This window comes from Lampetra planeri, chromosome 41 (assembly GCF_965212315.1).
Source record: "Lampetra planeri chromosome 41, kcLamPlan1.2.h2, whole genome shotgun sequence".
Lineage (NCBI taxonomy): Eukaryota > Metazoa > Chordata > Hyperoartia > Petromyzontiformes > Petromyzontidae > Lampetra > Lampetra planeri.
The window spans coordinates 5,414,457-5,435,937 of NC_136147.1; the positions used below are offsets into that span (position 1 = coordinate 5,414,457).

Sequence of the window (21,481 nt, forward strand, 5' to 3'; positions counted from 1 at the left end):
GAGGACGCGGAGACTCCCTTACGTCCGCGAGGGAAGGCCGTCAGGGTTCTTGTGTTCAAAAGGTGCGGCCAGCGACGCCGAACTGTGTTACGTCCAGCGAATGACGGCTCCTCTTGGGACAGCCTTACACAGGGCCCTAGGCTTCTTCTTGGTTCTTTCGGTAAAGTCACATTCAGACGCTGTCTTTCCGACAGACCTGTTCTTCACCTGAGGACGGCTGCTTGCGTTGTGGCCGAAACGTCGTGAGAATTGTATTTTATTATGTTTTATTATTATTATTTTATTATTTCCCTTCTACGTGACTTCACCGAAAGAACCAAGAATTTGTTACTATTGTCTTTATTGATGATTGTTACGCTTGTTTTCACCAAGGGAAGCCTCGCCGAGTCTCAAGACACTTTATCAGGAGGGTCCTGCCACGTTTTTGCAGTAGGGGAGGGGATGATGTTGATGTTGCTGCTGCTGCTGTGCATAATCCGAATTGAGCAATGCAAGTATTTATTTTTTGCATCGGGTTGTTTGGGCCAATACCAGTTACATTGCATGATTTTTGTAGCTTTTTTTAATGAATAATAATCCAGTAGAAGCTGGATACTAGCTCACCCCTTAGATGGCTTGACCCTGGGCTTGACCCTGAGCTTGACCCTGGGCTTGACCCTGGGCTTGACCCTGGGCTTGACCCTGGGCTTGACCCTGGGCTTGACGCTGAGCCTGAACAGGATGAAGGAGTCCGTAGTGTGAAAAATCTGGGTAAGGAGAGTTCACAGATTATGGGGACAGCAGCAGAGCCAGGAGTACACTCCCATGAAGCGCAGATTGACTGAGGGGTTTTCCAGGAGGCCTTGATGGCTGCAGCGCACAGTGCGAGAAGGGAAGTGAAGTGAGATGAGAGAGAATGTAAATCAGGATATTTATTCATGCTGGAGGAATCCGATGATCTATAAAGCTCATTTTTTTACAGATGTCTAATAGAAAGGGAGAGGTAGGCAGGTCCCAAGTCCTTCCAGAGACGGAGAGAGAGACACGGAATGATCCAATGGAGAAACCTTTGTTTTATTTGAAATGGCCAGGCCCTATCTTGTAGTGGAGCCCCACGAGTGATTGAGTTCCCAGCGGACCAGGAGCGCACGCCAGGAGACTGGCCTGGCGCGGTCTCAATGACGGGCGATGGAATCTCTGGGGCAGCTTCCCCGAGCTGACGTGCTTTCGTAGCCGCAGGGCGCCCGCACAACTCCGCACGTCTCTCTTTGTCTTTCCAGGTGGTTCAGATCAACGTTGGCAACAAGTTAGTACGCTGCGTGCCTGCTCGTGCGTGCGTGTGTTCTGCATCATTGGCTTCTCTAACACGTTTCTCTGTGCCGACAGCGCCATCGCGTGTGAGGGCGAGTGTCCCTGTGCCTCTAAAAAACAACTAAAAACATTTTTTTTATTTCGCCAGCTTAAGGCCCCACTGAGTTATATGGGTCTTTTTCCCGAAGCAACCAGGCCACAAATGATCGCTCAACACAGTGGTGTATCACGTGGACACTTATAGCAGGCAAAAACTCTCGAACGTGTGGTGACGTTGATTCTAAATGTGGAGGGAAAGACCGGAGGACCCGGAGAAAAATCCATGCGCCCACGAGGAGAGACACGCAAACTCCAAATATACAGCAGGGGTCAGGGTCGGGATCGAACCCACGGCTTCCTGCGTACCAGGCGAGGGAGTTAACATCTCACCACCGTAGTGCCCTTTGTGGTCTCTAAACAAAGGTCCCCCGTGTAGCTTACGCAGACCGTTGGGGGCAAGTTCTGCCAGCAAGCGGGGTTGGCGCAACCCCACAGTACCACGAACGTCTCCACGGTGGGAGTTCGATTCCCGCTCACGACCAACACCAGTGACGAACGTCTGAACCCCCTTCCTGGGCCTCTCCTCTCAGTTTACTCGGCCTTAAACGACGACCTGGCGCGGTGTGTCAAACATCGGCGCTGGCGGAGACGAAGCCTTGTCTATCCGTGCAGGTCTTGGTAGGTGCTCGCTCACGGCGCTCGGACTTACGTGCGAGGTATTTTTTTACATGCTTCCTGGAGTCGTGGAGTTCTGCCATTACGAGTACGGTACATTTCATGAAAGCGTGTTTAAAAAAAAGTTTAACAAAAATATTACTTATTACGTTTGTTGTTGTAACGTTCTGACTCCACGCCCCGACTGGACATCTGTGAAAAAGAGCTTCATGGCTCATCGGATTCCTCCTCCAGTGTAAACAAACTTTCTGATTCTTTGAACACGGTGAGATTTAAAGGCCGCACTGGAAGGGCTGCACGAACAAATGAGCGTCACCGTGTTCGTCATGCGAAGTCTGCCTTGCAACAGTACAGTGCTGTTTTTATCCTATTGAAACGATGACAAGGGCAGGACAAGCAGCATCGGGCAGAGTAACAACGGTGTCTGCGTCAGTGTGGCGGTTTCGCAACAACCATCGATATCATACCATTAGCGCCGGTCTTGCCACTCGACTTGAAGTTTACATTTGTTTTATTTTAATTCGTCTAATTAATTGCGCGTATCATTTGGTTTGTCTCTCTAAACTGTGGTTCCTAAATATGTTATTGTTAGTCTTAATGTTCGGTTAGAAACGCTTTGTCTGTGCCCTCCAGGGTGAACTGCAGTTGGCTAAGTCTTGTCCAGCCCTGGCCAGATGGCTCTACAAGTCAATAAACAAAAATACAGATTCAGAGAGATACATGGAGACGCATAGAGATACATAGAGACTCAGAGTTGCATAGAGGCTCATAGAGATACATAGAGACTCAGAGATACATAGAGGCTCTTAGAGATACATAGAGGCTCATAGAGATACATAGACTCATAGAGATACATGGAGACTCATAGAGATACTTAGAGACTCAGAGATGCATAGAGGCTCAAAGAGATACATAGGGATACATAGACTGGGTGAAAAGTGGGCTAAGTTTTGCCAAATCCTGGCCAGCTGGCTTAAAAAGTATTCAACTAACGAACTAACGAACATCCCGCGGCTACTCCGGTACTGCATGCCGGTTGAGGTGCTCCTCGCATCCATCGATTCATCAACTTAATCCGTGACTTTTGTTGTGCATTTATTAAAACTTTTAGCCGATTAGGCGGCGCTATGCTAAAAGTCAAAAGCGCATCACATTGCTACTCTCCGTTCTCTTGGTGCCTTGTGTGTCTGCTCTGTTTTCTTTACGACGTTCAATACCTTCCTTTTGCAATGTCGCTGTCTTTTGCGAAGATTTTTCTTCAACACGTTTTCTGTTTTGATGCTGCTGTGACCCCCGTGATGGTCAATGCTGTGTCTATCATGTTACTTGCCTCTCATGTGTACCTGCTCTATGCCATTCTGATGTCCGTCTCTCTTGCGAGTGTCTCCCTGCCGGTCTCGACCTCTCCTGTTAACATTTATGTCTCCGTGTCCCCCCTGTCTCTCTCATCTCTCTCCACGTGTCTCCTGCACTTCTCCCCGTGGTGTCTCCCCCGTGCCTTCGTTTCCCCTCTCCGCTTCCCTCCCTTTCCTGCCCATTTCCTCCACCTACCTCGTTCCTCAAAACCGCCGCGGCCGACCGGCCCGGCGCGACCGGCAAAAAACCACGACGCCAAAACCAAAACGTAACTAAACGCGCGCAAAACTCGCACGAAGGCCCGCCGGCGGCCGCGCCGTCCTGAGCGGGGAGGCCCTGCGGGCGGCGGCGGCGCACCCCCACACTCCCCCGCCGCACGTCGTGGGCGTGGGCGCGATGCTGGGCGGGGGCGCCAGCGTCGCCCTGGCGCAGTACAACACGCCCGTCCTGCTGTACTCGCGGGACGCCATCGCCAACGCTGTCGCCGGGCAGGCCCGGGCCATGGGCTCCGAGATCGCCGGGTATTTGTGACGCGTTCCGAACGGGGCGGCGCTTTGTTCGACGATGGGCAACCCGGTCTAACTATTAGCTGTTTTGTACTTTGCCGGGTAAGGCCCGCCGAGCTGCGTAGCTCTTTGCCGGAAGCGACGCGGCCACAAGTGATAGCTCGACTAAGTGGCTTGTCACGGGGAAATTTATAGCGGCAAAATAGTCTGAACGCGTGGCGATGTGGATTCTAGATGTGGAGGGAAAAACCGGAGGACCCGGATTAAAATCCACGTGACCACGGGAAGAACACGCAAACTCCAAATGTACAGTAGGCGTCGGGGTCGGGATCCAACCCGCGACCTCTTGCATACCAAGCGAGGTAGTAAACATCTCGCCACCGTGGCACCAAGATGAGTTGGCGGGTCACCATGAGGCGGCCGTCCTTCACCTCGGTGGGCTAATCAGAATCAGGATCTTTGGTTATCCTGGAGAAATCCGATGAGCTATGAAGCTCTTTGTCACAGATGTCCTGCATTGGGCGGTGTCAGCAAGTTACAAGCATGAAACAATACAAAAATATTTTACATAATGGTGAACATGTATAGAAATCTAAGTATTTATCAAGATTGGGCAAGGCAGTAAAATCAACAACTCAACAGTGCCAGTCCACACCAAGGTAACAACAAAGCAGTAGTCCCTAAACACAATGGCACCTGACCCACGCATCGCCCTCGACACACCTAGGCCAGGCCACCACAGGGAACCCCGCGGGACACGGGTTGCCCACCACAGCTGTAGATGACGCGGTAGTAGTAGTTGTTGTTGCGTTCCTGAAGAACACCGTGTTATGGAAAAATCGCGTTACTGTGAAGAATACATAATATAGTTTATGTAAAGCACAGTCCACAATGACACGTGAGATGGCTATGCAGGCTGAACAAAGACGGAGGCGCGTGGGTAGCGTCGAGAAGCATCCAGCAGCATCCCGCCGCCTTGTGCGACGCCGAGGCAGCCGTACAACCGCTTATTGCTACTCGTAGTTCCGTTCACTCGATCGCGTTGTATATCCAATTGGCATCCGCGTCATAAAAAATTAGCTCCCCTGTGCATTAATTGCGTTTATATCCAAATTTGCGTTACGAAAACACGCGGCGTCATGCGAGAACAGACTGTGCTACACTGCATGGATGCAATGCTCTCAGCCTTGTCCACACCACCAGCGCTCTCCCAGAGGGCTACGCGAGTCCGTCCGTATTATTGCTTGGATCAACAGACTCGAAGCATTTGAAACTGTTACCGTCCTGACGAGCAGCAGTGAGGCCAGAGACGACTGCGGACGGTTGTTGTTGTTGTCCATCATTAAGACTCTGTCGGTCATCGATTTGTGTGCGCGCGCCAGAAATGTTTTTGAATTGCGGCAGATTTTTTTTCTCCCGTCGCCGATAAATTTGCCAGTCGGCCGACGGTCGGATTCGTTTCTCCGCCTGGGAAAATAACGACAGTGGGTTCGTGCATTTGGTTTTCACGCAATTCTGAGAGTGCAAGGCTATCACGTAGAGGCTATGTTTCACAGACGAGCATAGTCTGCCGGTAGGCGGCGATGTTGCGACGTGGTCGATTAAGTAATTGCCCTTTAATGTTTCGAATTTGCCAAAATTGGAAACGGTGACACCGGCACACACGGCCCCCAAAAACGTAACGGGATCTTGAACGTCCCTCTGCGAAGCAGATGCGGGCCGTGTTCGTGGTTCATGCACACCGCTGCAGTATTAACCAGGGAGGCCGCCGGGCTCAAGCCGCGAACCTCTGCAACGAGCGGCGAAGGCGCCACCTCTCGGCCACGTCACAGCCTCGTTCCGTCCGTCAGCACGTGCATGAGTGTGCGCGTCCGTCTGTTTGTCCGTCTGTCCGTCCGTCAGCACGTGCATGAGTGTGTGCGTCCGTCTGTCTGTCCGTCCGTCCGTCTGTCCGTCAGCACGTGCATGAGTGTGCGCGTCCGTCTGTTCGTCCGTCCGTCTGTCCGTCAGCACATGCATGAGTGTGTGCGCCCACCTAATGACATCTAAACGTGCTTTCACGAAAAAACTAAAACCCGACACTAAACGGGGCTCCTCGCCGTCCAGACGCCTGGCTGAAGAAGCGTGCGTGCCCACGTGGCTTCCTGCGCCGCGTGATTATCGCCCAGTAAGCCTCCGCTTCTCCGTGTCTTATCGCTGTCGTGTTTAAGCCGCCACTTGAGGGCGGCACTCTCGTTTCCTTTCTGTCCCCCCCCACCCCCGTGTCTCTTCCCCCGCCTGTCCACGTTCCCCACCGCTTTGCCCTGCCTGCCGCTTTCTGCCGTCGGATGATTTCCTGTTGCTGGCCTGGCCGCTCCATTACCTCGTCCTCCTGATCCTGCTGCTGTTGCCGCCGCTGACGACGATCATCCGACGACGATGATGATGATGACGCTGACAACGATCGTCGTCATCGCTGCCCACTCCCCCCCCCCTCCCCCGCTCAGCGATGGCGATGCACCGAGCCCGTGAGTCACCGCGTGTCAAAGCCTGGCTAAGCGCGCGCTGTGAACGGAGGTTCAATTATCTTGGTTCTTTCGGTAAAGTCACGTAGAATGTAAATAATAAAATAACACAAATAAAACATAATAAAATAATTCTCACGACGTTTTGGCCACAACGCAAGCAGCCGTCCTCAGGTGGAGAACAGGTGAGGACGGCTGCTTGCGTTGTGGCCGAAACGTCGTGAGAATTGTATTTTATTACGTTTTATTTTTATTATTTTATTATTTCCTTTCTACGTGACTTTACCGAAAGAACCAAGAAGATGAATCCCTGCAGTCACGAAAGCTTTAAATCGGAATTTTATTCTGTTTTATTTTTATTACTTTATTATTTCCATTCTACGTGACTTTACCAAAAGAACCAAGAAGATGAATCCCTGCAGTCACGAAAGCTTTAAATCGGAATTTTATTATGTTTAATTTTTATTACTTTATTATTTCCATTCTACGTGACTTTACCGAAAGAACCAAGAAGATGAATCCCTGCAGTCACGAAAGAAGCTTTAAATCGGAGGTTCAATTCTCGCGCCCCGACGTGTTCCCACGCGCCCTTCGGCGTGGTGCCTGACGTTTCGCACGCCGTGCTGGGCGCTTCCTCGGTGTTCAGTTCCTGAAGAAGCTCCCAGCAGGTGGAACGAAACGCGGGACACTGCCAAGCAACATGCAGTGCGACCCGAAAGCACTTGTAGTCCATGGGTAAGAGCGGAATCTGGCAGCACCTGAAGTAGCAGAACTCTAGGCCGTGCCGATCTACTTACACAGCCAATGGGAGTGAATTTCTTCATGACCGAATCGTTTAAAATGGTTATCGCGTAATTCGCCGTTGCTGGCCAACATTGAGGGATGATAACCCGGCACCAGCAAGGGAACTTTCTCTCAGCGCCTGGGCTCGCGGACTCACCCGGAGAGCTATCCAGCGCAGCCTACGCGGTAGAGATTCAATTGTCATCACCGCTGGCCCGGACTCACCTGGTGAGCGTGGTCTTGCGCGTGTTGGCCCTGATGGCGTAACGATTTACACCCACACCCCGTCCCCCCCTTGCGATTTTGACGATTGTCAAGATTCAAGGTCGCAATTCGGTTGCACCCTTTTATCAAATCTACTTTGTCTGACTCCAGAAACCCGCTAGTGGCGTGTAGGGGGTCACGTGCAAGAATAGAAACGTCGGAGAGCCGTTTGACGGTTACCCCCGCGATTCGATGTTCGCGTCGCGGGCTTAAGCACCGAGCGTGCACGCCGTCTTTTGCGTATTCCTGAGCCCGCGCTCCCCACCCAGTTATGTTCACGTGCGAGTTGTTGCGTTGTTGAGTTTTGCGCGCAAGGCGTGTACGCGCGTGGCGTTTGTCGATGTCCCTGGCTGCGTGTGTTGTGCCGCACGTGTGTGCGCTTCTGGCCGCTGTGGAAGCAATGAAACGCTGGCGTCAGTCGACTGGCTTATCCGGGCTACTTCCAGGAGTGGGATGTTACTCCATGCTAACCTTGGCATGCGTATAAGACCACCTGTACTTGTGTATGTCAGTGTGTGTGTGTGAGCGAGTGCGTGCGTGTTTTTATATGGGTTGGTGCATTGCACAAGCGTATTGCGCTGCAAACCCGGAGGTCCAAGTTAATTTAACCGCCGTGGCTGACATCAGTGGCACGTGTAATCGGAACCTGCTATGGATCTCCCCTCGGTCGACTCGGCCTCAAATTAGTACCTGGTTCGGTGTGTGAACATCGCCAGTGGGGGAGACAAAGGCGGCCGGCCGTGGTGCTTTGCCACCCGCCTCCCTTTGCGTGCCGTGCCGGCCTTCATAGGTGCTGCTCGCTGAACAGCACTTGCCCCGACAGTCCGTTAAGGCTACACGGGGGAGGTGCAATCTTTGCGTGCGTGTCTGTGCGTGCCTGCGTGTGCCTGCGCGTGCCTGCGCGTGCCTGCGCGTGTCTGCGTGTGTCTGTGCGTGACCGCGCTTTTCCGAGCAGCGGCCCGCCCAAGGAGGTGGTGGTGGACACGAGCACGCCCGTGTTCCAGGCGGTGGCACGCCGGGAGGCGACGGCGCGTGGGGACGGCCCCAGCACTGCCGACGAGGACTGGGCCAACAAGAACAGCACGGCGCAGTCGCGCTCCTTCAAGATCCTCGCGCAGATCACCGGCACGCACGACGGTGCGTGCGCGTGAGGGTGTGTGTGCGTGTGTGTGGTGAGTGGTAGTGCAGCGGTTTAGCGCGCTGCGCTACGAACCCGGCAACCCGAGTTCAATTCGTGCACATGGGCCGTTATCTGAATCGGTGCAGGGCCTCCCCAAGGTTGACTCGGCCTCAAATGAGTTCCTGGTGCGATGTGTAAACATCGCCACTAGGTCGACAAAGGTGGCCAGGTGTGGTGCTGGCCACCCACTCCCTCGTGTGCCATGCCGGCCTTTGTAGGTGCTCGCTAACAGCACTTGCCCCAACAGTCTGTTAAGGCTGTACGGGGGATCTTTGTCTTCGTCTGCAATGTTTAGCGCGCTGCGCTACGAATCCGGCGAACCGAGTTCGATTTCCACTCACGGCCAAAGCCGGTGACGATTATCTTAACCGGTCCTGGGCCTCCCCTAGGTCAACTCGGCTGCAAATGAATACCTGGTGCGGTGTGTAAACATCGCTACTGGGGAGACAAAGGCGGCCGGGCGTGGTGCTGGTGACCCAGCCCCTCGTGTGCTTCAACCTTGCTCCCTTGTCGACTTTGGCCAGTATAATTCTATTGTACATAATCCCCGGTGCCCTGTAAACGTTCGCATTAATGGAAACTTTTTTTTGCTGCCCTGCTTTTTTTTTTGCAGAGGAGGCTGGTGAACTGGAGCCCGTGGAAATGACCAGGTAAGGGTCGCGTGACGAAACGTCGCCTGGCCCATGTCCACGCGCCCACCCGCGTCGCCACCCGCAGAGTGGTCTCCTCCCGCGGGGTCACTCAGTGACACCGTGTTGCACGGAACAACAATAATATGATCGTGTCAGGATTATCTTCGCTTATTCTGTTCCGATTAAAATGCCCTCTGGTCCCCGACGCAACGTTCGTGAAGTTGCAGCCTCGGTCGTTGCATTTTTAGATGAAAATCTGCCGCCCATTAAATCCGTGCATTGCAAAGCGTTATCCAGGGCAATTGTTAAAAGGGACGATATCATGAATTGAATTGTTTAATCCGCGCATAACTTGACCGCGTAAGCGTCGCAGGTTGTTGAGCGGCAATCAGCGGAAAAACTTACGGCAAGGCTGTCATTGAGGCAACTGCAGTTGAAGAGCTTTTGTCCAAGTCATCTTTATTCGTACTGCAGGCACAGCAACATTGCAAACTACACTCACAGAGTTACGGGAAACGGCCGTCAAGTAAATCCTAACGCTGTTGTCAAAGTTCGTTTTTTTACGAGGATTTACAAAGGCGCTTTACAGCAATTGTGCAATTGTACATAGGGTGATCACGATTTGATGTGAAGGATTGGGTTTCCGTAAGTGGCGTAGGAGTTTTAACGACAGTAGAACAAGTAGGGATTGATAAGGTGGGGGTTTGGGATAGGCCGTAGCTGGGGAGGGGGGTGTACCACTGCGGCGAACCTGCTTGTGTAACGAGCGAAACTGCCCTCCCCCCCCCCACAATTCCGCGTGCACGCGCGCGCCTCAAAAAGCCACAGCCCTTCCTCCCGCGCAAAGAAGCACAGGTCGCGCAAATCCCGGGCCAACGACGCCAGCAGCAGCGACGCGGACGATCGTAAACCGCCGCGGAACTCGAGGAAGGGCGACGTTCCCGTCAACGGGCCCCGGGCCCCCGACAACGGCAACGCCGCCAGCGCCAAGCGGTCGCGCGTCGCCAACAAGGGGCACTCGGTGCGCTTCGAGGAAAGCAGCAAGGGATCCGTCGCGGACGCGGCAAGCACCGTAGCGCAGAAACAGCAGCAACAGCAGCAGCAGCAGAAACAGCAGCAGCAGAAACAGCAGCAGCAGAAGGCGCCGAAAGAGAAGCCCAATGGGCCTGTGACGAAGCCTGTGGCCTACCCTCGTCGCGCGAACTCGTCCGTGTCCGTGTCCCCGATCCGGCACGTGGAGCCGTCGCGCCGCCGCTCGTCGGCAGCCTCCTCGCTGTCGGCCTGGGGGGCCGCCGCCCCCCCCTCCTACTCCTTCTCGTTGTCGTTGGGCGCCAAGCCGTCGGTCGCGTACCCCTTCTCCCACGCCGCCTCCGCGGCCTCGCCCCCGTCGCGTTCCTCTACACCTGCTCCTCCTTCTCCTCCTGCTGCTGTTCCACCTCCACCTCCTCCTCCTCCTCTTCTATTTCCTGGTGATGGAGCATCTCTGGCTCCCAGGAGCCTTGTGGGCACTGCCCCGCAATGCCCCCCTTCCTCCTCCTTCTCCGCAGCCACGCAGCCTCGCTCCCTCGCTTCCTCCAACTCCCCCGTGAGGTAAAACACCTTCTGTCTCTCGTGCGTCTTCAGCTCTGGTGTGGCCGTCGCTCAACTCATTAGATGGCCCGGTTGGCGCGTTTGGCTGCGTGCGGTGCGAAATAAGTTTCACATACATACACATGCTTGCATCACACGTTGTGCTTGCTTTTTAAAGAAACAATATTCTAATGGATAGAAGCTCATTTAGCATGTACGTTTTTTCCCATATTGCTATCTGCATGCCTAGTCACCCGACACTTTTATGTCACGCCTAAGAAATTGGGACATTAAACAAGGTTAAGTCCTGGCACCTCACACACTTTTGTGGCCAGTTGCTTCAGCGGAATTTACAACGTTGCTTTGTAATCTTTGTGATTTTTGAATGACCGTTTCACCTCATATTTTGATGCCCTTCTGCGACCATCCAGCATGCTCTCCCTTGAAAACGCATTTCTTTCGAACCACTTTTTGTGTTTAGTTTGTTGTCCTTCCCCGGCACCTCTGTTCAGCGTGGTCGGCTACGCACGGTGCAAAAGAAATTCATCACACGCGCACGCACGCACACACCCTCCACGCACCGTAGGTCGCAACGTTCCAATTCCTCGTTTCCTCAATCTGTTCGGCCTTCGAGCTTCCTCCCATTCCTCGCTCTTGCCAAGTTCCCATAACTTGGCAAGAGCGAGGACCGGTCCGGGTGGTGGAGGGTTGCGACACATTTATACTCGCGCGACCTTTGTTATGAACTTTGCTCGGTGCGAGAGCCTGTTCGTGGAACCCGCCCGTCACCTCGTTTATCGACGTTTTCCCGATAACTTTCCTCGATTCAAGAAACACCCTCGTACCTCCTTCCCCTGCTGTGCGATCACTTGTGCTCTCTGCGCCGCTGGCTGCTTTGTGTTGTTGACGACTTTTTAAAACGCCTGAGCGGGAGAATCCACCGTGAAGGAGGTATTTTGTGTGACCTGCTGCTGGGTTCAGTAGCCATTAAGATGATTAAAACACACAAAAAACCCTTTCTGGCAATAATGCAGGTGCGATAGGTGTCTACTCGGTGTTTTAACATCTTAGCACCTGGACTTGATTTGGAGCTTTCGTGACTGCAGGAACTCATCTTTGGTTCTTATTGCCAGAAGTGGTGAAGCCCTTGAGTATTATGTTTGTTCTAGATTTGGAGCTTTCGTGACTGCAAGGATTCATACTCTTAGGCTTTTTCGGTAAAGTCACGTAGGTAAAAAATGAAATTAAAATTAATAAAAATAAAATAATAAAAATCACGACGTTTCGGAAGCAACACAAGTCTCCATCATCAGGTGGGACCGTCACAGCCAGATTTTTTATTAATTGTAATTTAATTTTTTACCTACGTGACTTTACCAAAAAAACTAAGAGTATATTATGTTTGTATCAGTAAGGACACCCACGCGTATCGCTGCCTCGCACGGTGCCGCTCGGCTCACGGAGGTTTGCCAATTCGTCGATGGCGATCGTGTCCCTACGCCTGCGATAGGCGCTGCGGTTGCTGGGAGATGCTAACTACCTCGCCTGGTATTGCCCGGTGCTTATCGACGTCTTCTGCTGCGTCTCCTCTGTGCCTCTTGTTTCTCTCCCTTTTCCCTCCTCGTTTTTTTTTCTCTTCTGCATCCGCCCGCCCGCCCGCCCGACCGCCCTTTCACATCATTAGCTGGACGGCACAGAGCTCCACCGTAAGGACAAACTCGTCAGTTTCATCTCGGGCCGTGACTGGCTCGCAGCTGGCTAGCGCGCGTGCTACGATCCGGGCTGCCTTGTCCAGCCAGAGCGGGTACACTCCCCCCCCCCTTCACCCCCCCCCCCTTCACCCCCCATCCCCTATCCCCAACTTTCTACCCTCCACACCCCCAAATCCTTCCCCATCGAGAAGTTCCGTCCGTACTTTGTGGCCAGATGTTAGGGAGTTCTAACAAAACCCACGTCCGTCACTCTCACACCGCCTTTGGACATTTGTAATCGGCCGATGTGTCGGGTGATGGCCCCTTACAGCCGGAACACAATCGCCGGCCTTGATCGATTCGCCGCCGGTTCGATGGACTCGTCAAAACGCTCCGCAGCGCGAGACCGTCAATTGAAAAAAATTCCGACAGATATTCTCACTTCTTCTCTGACTCGACTCGTTTCCACTTTTTCTGTTTTCCGTTTTCTGTGACCTGTTTTGTTTCTCTTCCGTTTCCTCCTCAAACCCCTTCCCACCGGGCACCTTCGCTCGCTGCACTGTCGCTCTCGCGCATTCCTCTCTCTCCGCGGCGGTGGCGGCGGTTGCGGTGACGGCGGTGATGGTGGTGATGGCGGTGATGGCGGTGATGGTCCAGGCTTCCCAATGGGCCTCCTTCGCCACCACGGCCCCAGTCGGCGCTCGAAGCGCTTCATCTCTCGCCGTCGTTTGGGCCTCCGCGAGTTCTGCCCAGACCCGCCGCTCGCTCGCCACATTTCGGTGCCCACACCGCTGGGCCCAGGTACACGAGGAGGAGAGTGGGAGGGGTTGGGGGGGGGCCCTTACGTCACATCGAGGAAGCGACAAACATCAACAACAACAAAACAACAATATAACACGAAGGACAATGTGCAGCAACACGTGGAGTCTAACCTATGAGCACGAATGTTCCAGGCTGTTTAACCTTCCCAGACCATTTCCGTGAATGAAATCCATTTGTGTTTACGTGGCACACTTCGCATCAATAAATTATGCACACAAAAAACAACTGGACTTGAACGCCCAACGCTTACAGTGTATAAGTGTACGAGACATTTAGTTTAAAATAGCAAAGCGATGTGCCCTCAACTCCATAACTTCAACTGACATTTCTGACTAACTTTTGCTGCGTTTCAATTATAGCTATTTAACCGAGGTGTTTATGCAGCTGTGCGCAGAGGCTGGTACGGACGAAACTGGGAAAGGGAAAAACATATCCAATACAATTTAGTGCGAAAAGTTATACATTTGGTGACGGCACTTGCCCCTACAGCCTGTTGAGGCTTTACGGGGGAGGGGATCTTTGTCTTTAGTAATAGGGTTTTACCCTTTCAACTGGTACAAAAACTGCTACCTTTATACAAGGGATCATGTTTGCAATGACCACAACACAAGCAGTCAAAATGCAAACAAAAAGAAACAACTCTGATAATGGTAATGATATGGACTGTCCTTGAAGTTGATTGGTCCACACCCGAGACAGCTTTTCTTAGAGCCTAGTCTCCATTTGTGTTGGACCAGATGACGCCATTGCAAACATGATCCCTTGTATAAAGGTGTCAGTTTTTCTACCAGTCGAAAGGGTAAAAACCTATTACTATATGTTGCCACTGGTAAAGGAGATGTCTCATAGTATAATCTTTTGTCTTTGTGCATGAATGTTTATAATCCCCCTCCGCAGCAGGGACGAGCCGGTTCCCGTCGCCACGGCGACCATGTCGGTGAAGACGTCGACTCGGAAGCCCCCCGGGCCCCTCAAACCGACGGCCGAGCCCATGGGCCCCCCGCCGCCCTCCGTCAAGGCGCACACCGCTCCGCCGCAGGTCGTTAAAACCGCAGGTATGAATGTACGCACAAAGACAATGGTCACCCGTGTTGCGTTCGCAGGCTGCCCCGGGGCAAGTGCTGTTCAAGTTCATTTATTGGGTATAGCCCTGTGAGCCATTAGGCTCTTGAATCGGGTGCAGCCGCAACAAACAAAACACAAAAACATGAACAAAAAACACATCTTAAAGTGAACATGCGACTAAGTGCAAACAGAAAATCCAAGAAAAGACAGCAAAATATTGCAGAAAAAAATCACCGTACACCAACTCTGTGTGCAAAAATCCCAGTGGGATGCAAGTCAAACAACCAACAACAACCACAAGACAACTTAGATTAAGGCCATCAGCGCCTGTGAAGGTCCTCCACTGTGGCACACGAGGGGGCGATGTGGCCAGCACCACCCACATCTCACCCTGTGGCGATGTTTACACACCGCACCAGGTACTCATTTGAGGCCGAGTCGATGGTATTGGTGGCGAGATGTTGGCTGCCTAGCCCGGTATACAGTAGGTCGTGGATTCAATCCCAACTCTGCCTGCCGCCTCTATATATATTAGGAGTTTGCATCCAGTTTTTCGCTCCGCATTAAGAATCATGATTTTAGTGTTTGTCCGCTATAAATGTCCACGTGATAAGCCATTTCGTTATTCTATAATCTTTGGCCAGGTCGCTTCTGAAAAAGAGCCGTATAGCTCAGTGGGCCTTACTTGGTAACATTTTAAAAAGTCGTTTTTAGTTTTATATATCATTGTAGTTGTGGTGATGTTTGTGGTGTCAATGCCGATAGTGGTACTTAATGGTAAGGCAGCAAGCAGTCGTCATCGTCACGCTTGATCGTTTTCATTCACTCGGAGTCATCGGTGATTAAAATATTTTTAAAAGCCCCAACCCTTCGGTAACTTTTTTCCTTTACCAATTGTCATTGTTCTCGAATAAGGCGGATTCGAATACACGCAGCAGCGAGGTGCAGTAGCGCATAGAGGCCACGAGGGGGCGCAAGAGGATCGCCATCGCTGCTATTGCAACCCAGGACGCAGTCCCGGACACCGGACACGATATCCAGTTCTTTGGTTCTTTCGGTAAAGTCACGTGGGTAGAGAAATAATAGATCACGACGTTTCGATCGCAACACAAGCGACCGTCATCAGGTGGGACAACCACAGCCAGATCAAGCTGCTGAAGTAGTTTTTTCTGTCTTCTTGGTTCTTTCGGTAAAGTCACGTGGAATGGAAATAATAAAATAATAAAATAAAACATAATAAAATTATTCTCACGACGTTTCGGCCACAGACCTGTTCTCCACCTGAGGACGGCTGCTTGCGTTGTGGCCGAAACGTGAGAATTATTTTATTATGTTTTATTTTATTATTTTATTATTTCCATTCTACGTGACTTTACCGAAAGAACCAAAGAGTATGGATTCCTGCAGTCACGAAAGCTTCAAATCAAGACGCATCCACTTGCCATCGAGTGCCTTGCTTACGGCCTCGGCACGCGGTTGTTTTTAAAAGCCGCATTTACATTCGGCACTCTCGGCTGACGGTGGCTGCGATCGCGGTTGGTTCCTTTGTGATCAAAGTGGCTGTGGTGATAACGGTGGTTGTGGTTATGAAGGTGGTGCCAGCGGTGATTTGAGGTTGTGATGGGCACAGCTGTGCCACCCGTAGTGGTGTGGGGAACGGCAGCTCAGTGGTCTACGCAACTGCGCTGCAAGCTCTGCCGCCCGAGTTCGAGTCCTGCTCACGGCCAACACCGCCGACAAATCTTTGAAACGGACCGAGGACTCCCATAGGTGGACTTGGCCTTAAACGAGTACCTGCTGCGGTGTGTAAATATCAGCAATGGGGAGACAAAGGCGGCCGGGCGTGGTGGTTGGCTATCCCCACCCCCACGTATGCTCTGGCAGCCTGGCTACATGCTCACTAACAGCACTTGCCCCAACAGTCTCTGTAAAGGCTACAAGGGGGATCTTTGCCTCTGCTACTGGTAGTGGTGTCGATGATGGTTGTGATAAGATGATGCTGGCGGTCGTGGTGGTGACGGCTGTAATAACGACGACAGTGCTGGCGGTGGTGATGTCGATCGCGATGATTACGTTTGCGATGAAGGTAGAGCTGCTGGTGGCGATGGTGATGGTGATGTAATAATGATGATGCCACTGATGATGATGATGGGGATGTTAATTAGTTGTGATGACTATGCTGCTGCTGCTGGTGATGATGGTGGTGTGGGGAGCGGTGGTGTAGCGGTTAGCGCGCTGCGCTACAAACCTGGTGACCCGAGTTCGATTCCTGCTCACTGCCAACAGAAGTGACGATTATCTGAACCGGTCCTGGGCATCCCCTAGCTCGACTCAACCTTAAATGAGTACCTGGTGCGTGATGTGTAAACATCGCCACTCAGGAGACAAAGGCGGTCGGGCGTGGTGCTGGCCACCCAACCCCTCGTGTGCCGTGCCGGCCTTCATAGGTGCTACTTTCTAACAGCACTTGCCCCTACAGTCTGTTCAGGCTGTACGGGGGCTCTTTGTCTTTGGTGGTGGCGGTTGTTCTGGTGAGCGAGAGGTCAGAAATGCGGCCCCCGCCCCCCTCTTTCCTCCCCCTGACCCGCAATGAAATTATCTTCGGCAGATGTCACGGGTGGAAGGAAACGCGATACGCGCTCACGTTGAGTGAGAGAGGGGGGAGCCCGTCACGCATTTGTCACGCGTTGCAAAACCGCAATCGTCTTTGCCAGGCAGGGTGGACGATCACCCAACTATCATAGCGGCTGTCGGAGGTGGCAGGTCGTTGCTTTGTCCGTCCCACATTCTCGTAGCGAACCACATGACTCTGGCAGCAGTTGCTGGTCGTTTAAAAAAAGAGAAAAGTAATGACCCAGGCTCTCTCTTGCAAATTACATCAGCAACGTGATGGGGCTAGCAGCTGGTCAAGTGATTTCAACCATGCTTGGGCTTTATATAAATATATTATTTATAATTAATGTTACATCCTGGTTGCGCGATCGGAGTCGTGACGTGAAGAAGAAGAATTGCCCGCGTTGGAATTCTCGCTGCTGGCAGCACAGCTGGGAATGGCATCGCGTCTCGTGAGGGGAGGGGCCAGCCCCTCCCCCCGACGTCCCCCCCCCACCCCACTTAAGGGTGGGGGCCAACCGCCACCGCCTGCCAGGTGACTTCTCAAAGCCACGTGACTTCTCAAAGCCACGTGACTTCTCAAAGCCACGTGACTTCTCAAAGCCACGTGACGACCGCCGTTGTTTCGAAACGAGACCCCGAGGCCGTGCCGTAGGCCCGGTGCTTGGTGCACGTGAGCAGCCTCGGACGACTTCCTCGTCTCCCACCGCTTTGCGACGCACGGGTAGAGTAGAGCGCTCTAGCGACATCGCCGTCACGCGCGCACGTAATGTTGAACTCCTTTTGCACCGAACGTGGCCAACCGTACGTAATCGGAGGCGCGGGACATCAATAAGCCCCCCCCCCACTCCCCGCCCCGCATTACCGCGGATAATCGAGAGTTGGCGGTAGTAGATATTTTATAGATGTTTCCACGTGGTGTGCGATAGTCGCATCATGAGCGTAATGATCATCGTGTCCGTGCCTGCTCAGCAGTGGTGGCACGACGCTCCCGCCACGGCTATTACGAATCCTCCTGACCCAGCTCGGGGAAATAAAGGACATTGACTGGAGGCGTTAAGAGGTCCACGACCGCCATTCGGCACTGTGGAGGAGGCGAGGGTTGGCAGATCGCACACAGATTCGTGTTAAATCCTTCCCTTGCCCGTGGGCGTCAACGTAACCGTCTCCCGGCTTGGCAGGGTACGATTGCAGTACAGCAAATAGGTTATATCCACCTGGCCAGGAATTGAGTCTTACCCCCTCTCCTCTCCACCGAGGAATTTCTCCGGCTACTCGGGTTGCCTCCCACAGGTACCCTCGCTCGTTTACAAAGATGTCCAAACACCCAAACGTAGGACCGCAGAGCTCGGGAAAAAAAATGTCTTCTCGTTCGTCTGTGGGTTTCCGATGCTTCAGAATCATTGTCTCGCCCGTCCCCTCCCTCCGTCTGTCTCTCCGCGTGGGCGATCACGTGAAAAAAATTGACGCGCGTGTTTTACGCCCGTGCTTGACGCCCGTGCTCGTGTTGACGTGCGTGTTGACGCGCATGGTGACACGCGTGTTGACGCGCGTGTCGACGTGCGTGCTACAAACTCCTAACCGGCGACTGCGTTCCCGCCGTCCCGCCGGGTCCCTCCCTGCAGGGCTGTCGTGGACGCCCAACGGGGCCTCAGGCCGCCCCCCCTCCTCCTCCGCAGCGGTGGGCCCAGCCGCTGCCACGGGCTTCGGCATCCAGGCCAAGACCAAGGGCCCCACGGGAGGTGCTCAGGAGGGCGTCGCCGCGGCCAAGGTGGGCTCGGCGGGCGGCGGTGGGGCCGCCGGCGGCGGCGGCGGCATGCAGGCCGGGTGGGGGGCACCCGGCAGCGGCCTCCTCGTGCAGAGGGCCGAGCACGTGCCCGAGGCCCTGCGCGCGCCCTTCTGCAACAAGTGCAACAACATCATCCGGTACGCTTCGCATGAAAGAGCAATATGGCTCGGTGGGTCTCACCTCGTAAAATAAGAAGTTTAGTTTGAAAAACACATTCCTGCGGAGGGAGCTGGTTGGGACGTTGGGTTGCTCGGTCAATGGCCAGGGTCAACGGCGGCGTGGTGTATTCCGCAAATATGGCCGACTGTGAGGGCGGGCACAAGCCGGCGTGAGTAGGTTAAACGTTGAGTTTTATAAGGGCACCACGGGGTGATCAGCTCCTCCTCACCCAGCCCCACCCCTCCCACCCCCCACCCAGCCCCACCCTCTGCACCCAGCCCCATCCCTCCCATTTTTGGATGCACGACGGACGGACGGACACAATAATCCCCTGTGGGCTGGTGGAACCAGGTGGTTCCTACCAGTAATAGGTTAGTTGTAGTGACACGTCGTTCCTGTACAATGTCTAGAGGTGATGCTTCTCGTATTTATGACGATCTCTAAATCTAATGTATTTTTATTATCATCGAAGGGTTTTCTTCAGACATAGTTCCCTTTACGCTTGTAAACTCCCACGCACGCCCCCCCTCCCCCTCCTGCCCCCCGCCTACCCTGGGAAAGTTGACACGAACTGAAGGTCTTGCCTGGTTCACTATCTTAAATTAGTTTTTTTTTTCCTGTTCGTTTTGACATTTCCAACGTTGCGAAGAAGAAAAGATGACGCAAAAATGGCCGTGATAAATGACCGCACTGGCACGTGGTCTGGGCTGAACGTCGCACGAATGTTCCATGAACGTCGCACGAGCATCGCACAGACGTCGAGCGGACATCGCATGAATGTCACGCTCCACGATGGCCGTAGGTGTTACTCAAGGGCAGCGAACCCGGTCACCCCCCCAGTGAATCTTGTGCGGCACGTGTTTATGGTACGTGTTTACGGTACGTGGTTGCGGTACGTGGTTGCGGTACGTGTCACCAAGGCGCAGTTACACCAGGCAGCCACCGACAGTAAACAGCCGCGAAACGTTTAAAAGCCACGCACAAATCACCCACAAGCCCTTGTTGGCGCGCTCCAGCTGTTTTTCAGAAATGTTCTGTTACTCAATATAAACAAGTAAAATAAATACCGATGGGTTAAAAATTAATTTGTTACACACATTTGCATTTTAAGGCTTTCGTGACTGCAGGAATGCATACTCGCCTGATGACGATTGCTTGCGTTGCGAACGAAACGTCGTGATCTATTATTTTTTCTACCTACGTGACTTTACCGAAAGAACGAAAGAGTATTTAGTCCAGAGGTGGGACAAAGTCATTGTTATGCAAGTCCAAGTCGAGTCGCAAGTCATCAAATTCATGACTCGAGTCTGACTCGAGTCCAAGTCACATGACTCGAGTCCACATCTCATAGGTGGGACAAAGTCATTGTTATGCAAGTCCAAGTCGAGTCGCAAGTCATCAAATTCATGACTCGAGTCTGACTCGAGTCCAAGTCACATGACTCGAGTCCACATCTCATAGGTGGGACAAAGTCATTGTTATGCAAGTCCAAGTCGAGTCGCAAGTCATCAAATTCATGACTCGAGTCTGACTCGAGTCCAAGTCACATGACTCGAGTCCACACCTCTGGTATTTACACACATTTGTTACATACGTACCACGTCAAAACCCCTGTTTGGACGTCTTGAAGTTATTATGCATGACACCAGAGGACGGGTCGAGTTTTAAGATAAGATAGCCTCAAGCATTTGTAATACTGATAATTGTTTTTTTACCCCTTTATCTGGCAACAAAACTGACACCTTTTTTACAAGGAGTCATGTTTGCATTGACCACAATACCTGCGGTCGGAATGCAAACAAAAAAACACAACTCTGATAATGTATGCACTGTCCTTGAAATGTATTGGTCCACACCCGAGACAGCTTTTCTTAGAGCCCAGTCTCACATGGTGTTGGACCAGATGATGCCAAAAGGCGCACAACTCAAAGACAATGCACCACCAGAGTATGAGAGCTCGGGGTAAGCATTTACACCATTTCAAGGACTGTGGTCAGGTGTCCGTTTTGTTGCCAGATAAAATGGTAAAAATACAATTCTCATATTTTGCTACTGGCAAAGGAGGCACCAAAGATGCGTAATACTATTTACATTCCGAATTGTAAATGGGTGTGAAAACTCTGAATCTCACACACCCAGTCCATTGCATGTAACGTGAGTGTAATATTTGACTTTGTAAAATATATTTATCCCAGTTGTGCTATTCAGGGTGAACTCGTGAAATGAATATCCATTCAAAGGCGTCACAGAGCCGTGCATTCCTTCGGATCATAGAGCGCTTCCAGGGAAAGGGACACCACAGAACTACATCTGACAGTCTCGTGTATGTATTGTATGTAGAACCTCTTTCGCACCGTACCTAGCCAGCCGTGCCAATCGGAGGTGCGGGGGAAGGACAACAAACTAAACACAAAAAGCACTTATCAAGAAATTAGTTTTCAATCTGGATGATTTAAAAGTGCATAGCTACAGTGGCTTCCTGATATCGGAAGGAAGAGCGTTCCAGACGGCCGTAGAAGCGCATCAGAAGCACGCAATGCAGTG

The 21,481-nt window shown here is 52.5% G+C and overlaps 1 protein-coding gene across 4 annotated transcripts in view; it reads left to right on the forward strand.

Annotated features, from left to right (window-relative positions):
* The window catches only part of LOC144732114 (PDZ and LIM domain protein 5-like), a 101,744-nt gene that overhangs the window by 67,587 nt on the left and 12,676 nt on the right, over positions 1-21,481 (forward strand). For 3 of the 4 annotated variants that reach the window (XM_078613401.1, XM_078613402.1, XM_078613403.1), the window contains 5 exons: positions 6,353-6,373; positions 8,373-8,554; positions 9,211-9,247; positions 14,209-14,366; positions 18,615-18,915. In XM_078613401.1, coding sequence (XP_078469527.1) covers positions 6,353-6,373; positions 8,373-8,554; positions 9,211-9,247; positions 14,209-14,366; positions 18,615-18,915 — 699 coding nt within the window. Of the gene's footprint in view, positions 1-1,259; positions 1,286-3,659; positions 3,882-6,352; positions 6,374-8,372; positions 8,555-9,210; positions 9,248-10,051; positions 10,820-12,482; positions 12,603-13,146; positions 13,291-14,208; positions 14,367-18,614; positions 18,916-21,481 lie in introns of all 4 variants that reach the window. The other variant, XM_078613404.1, reaches the window with a different exon arrangement.